Genomic DNA, 2,341 nt, shown 5'->3' on the forward strand with positions numbered 1-2,341 from the left:
TGATCCCTTCAGTATTATGAAGTGGCCTTCCTTATCTCTTGTTATGGCCTTCACTTTGAGGTCTATTTTGTCAGATATAAGTATTGCTACCCCAGATTTTTTTGCATTTTCATTTGCCTGAAAAAATTTTTTTTTTCATCCCTTCACTTTCAGTCTGTGTGAGTCCTTTGTTCTGAGTTGGATCTCTTGTAGACAGCATATATATGGGTCATGGTTTCTTTTCTTTTCTTTTTTTTTTTTTTTTTTTTTAGCAACAGAGGTCAGCTTTTATTGGCCCTGTTACAAAAGAGCCAGTTTAGTCAAAAAGACCAAAGCCCATGTCATCATCAGACTCCTCAGATTCTTCTTTCTTTGCTTCCACTTTCTTCTCCTCAGCTGGGGCAGCAGCAGTGGAGGGGGCAGGACCTCCTGCTGGTGCAGCACCAGCTGCAGGGGCAGGTCCACCAGCCCCTACATTGCAGATGAGACTCCCAATGTTGACGTTGGCTAGAGCCTTTGCAAACAAGCCTGGCCAGAAAGGCTCAATGTTCACACCGGCTGCTTTAATGAGGGCGTTGATCTTATCCTCCGTCACCGTCACCGTCACCGTCACCTCATCCTCATCCTCATGCAGGATCAGGGCCGAGTCGATGCAGGCCATGGCGAGGGCGAGTGCTGGGCGAGCGCTGCCGGGAGTGGTGCTAGTCGCCGGATGAAGTGAGGGCCTCACCCCAACGCGGCCTTAGCTCCCTCGGGCCAGTGAGGCTCAATGGTTGAGCATTGACTTATGAGCCAGGAGGTCACGGTTTGATTCCAGTCAGGGCACATGCCTGGGTTGTGGGCTCGATCCCAGTGTGGGGCGTGCAGGCGGCAGCCAATCAAGGATTCTCTCTCATTATTGATGATTCCACTTCTTTCTTCTTCTCCTTTCTCTCTGAAATAAATAAAAATATATTTATATATATATACATATATATATATTTATTTTATTTTATTTTTAAATTTTATTCTGCTGAAAACGGCCTCCACTAACTTCGGGGCTCTGAATTTCAGCGCACACAGTGTAGTACTAGATCATTCCTCTAGGTGGCAGCAAAACCCTCACATAAACTTTCTCTTGGTTTCTGAATTTTATCACAGATTCTTTTATGCCGACGATGGAATCCGGACCTTGAACTTCTTTCAGCCTTTTCAGTCGTTTACCGCAGAGTGAGCTAAATGTGCTGAAGTGCTGACGCTGTCACTGTTTCAGGTTTGAGCGCTGGATGATTGTTGGAAGGGCTCAGGTAGCACAGATTTCCCCCAACTGAACTACAAACACTGACTAGACCTTTGACATTTTTGTGTCCTCAGTCCCTGGGCAGAGTTGGTTGAACAGGTAAATGAGTGCATAACCGTCAGAAACACACAATGCTAAGTACCTAGCTTGAGAAAAGGCTTTAAATGGCCATTTCTGTGGGCACCCCAGTGTCCCAGTCAAGGTCCATAATGTCAAGGAGAAGGAAGCAGCTCTGGCTGTCTGAGCAGAAACGGCGCTTATTGGGACGACACGGGAGTATATTTTAGAATCACGAGGAAGTTCCACCCAGGACTGTCCCCTCATTTGCATCAAGCGTCCCAGGCTCTGGCGGTGCGTCCTCTGCCCGAGCCTGCCCCGTTCCAGAGCCCCAGCTGGAGGGGCCTGACAGCCTCCAGGGAGCACCCGGTGCGCTGGCCTCCAGCCAGGGGCAGGCTCTCCCGGGTGTGCAGGGCCTTGGCCAGCTCCGCCTCGTCATGTATTTTGTATTACCGCTCATTTACTCTCCTTAACTTAGAAGAGTTGTGGAGAACGTAGACTTCGTGGCTGGACTTTCACTGGCTCCAGGTGTCTCAGCAGGAAGCGCTCTGTTCACTGACAGCTTCTGGCCGGTTATCTACCTGGTTTAGAAATGTTAGCGTTTCGGAAAACGGAAATCGGTATTGTGTTTTACCAAATTCCTTAGGAGCACGACGTTTTTCTCCCTTAATGTGTTTCTACAGAGAATGACATTGACGTACTTACTAATATTGACCCTGTCTTGCATTTATGAGATTAATTCATTCAACAATTCATCACAGTTCATTACAATATGACAAATACCTGTTGAGTGCCTGCTCAGTACAAGCAGTGCTCTCAGCCCGGGATGAGCAGAAGAACACAACAGCAGGGAACAAAGCAGGAGGAAGTGCCCACCTGCGGGCACCCAGTCCAGCTGCAGGGGGCAGACAGTTATTTTAAAAATGTCAAATGGACAGTGTTGATAGGGGAGGGGCACGTAATAGAAACAGAATCCCAGTCATTTATAGCTACTCACTGTGTAAAAACAGATTTTCTTACAGACCC

At 47.7% G+C, this 2,341-nt stretch overlaps 1 protein-coding gene across 1 annotated transcript; it reads right to left on the minus strand.

Annotated features, from left to right (window-relative positions):
- Positions 1-252: 252 nt before the first annotated feature.
- On the minus strand, positions 253-729 carry LOC132217942 (large ribosomal subunit protein P1-like). The gene has a single exon (XM_059668458.1). The coding sequence runs from the start codon at positions 638-640 to the stop codon at positions 296-298; it is 345 nt and encodes a 114-aa protein (XP_059524441.1). The 5' UTR covers positions 641-729; the 3' UTR covers positions 253-295.
- Between the last annotated feature and the right edge of the window lie 1,612 nt (positions 730-2,341).

This window comes from Myotis daubentonii, chromosome 16 (assembly GCF_963259705.1).
Source record: "Myotis daubentonii chromosome 16, mMyoDau2.1, whole genome shotgun sequence".
In the NCBI taxonomy this organism is placed as follows: domain Eukaryota; kingdom Metazoa; phylum Chordata; class Mammalia; order Chiroptera; family Vespertilionidae; genus Myotis; species Myotis daubentonii.

Coding starts and splice junctions, on each gene's coding strand:
- LOC132217942 (XM_059668458.1), bottom strand. CDS start 640: ATGGCCTGCATCGACTCGGCCCTGATCCTGCATGAGGATGAGGATGAG.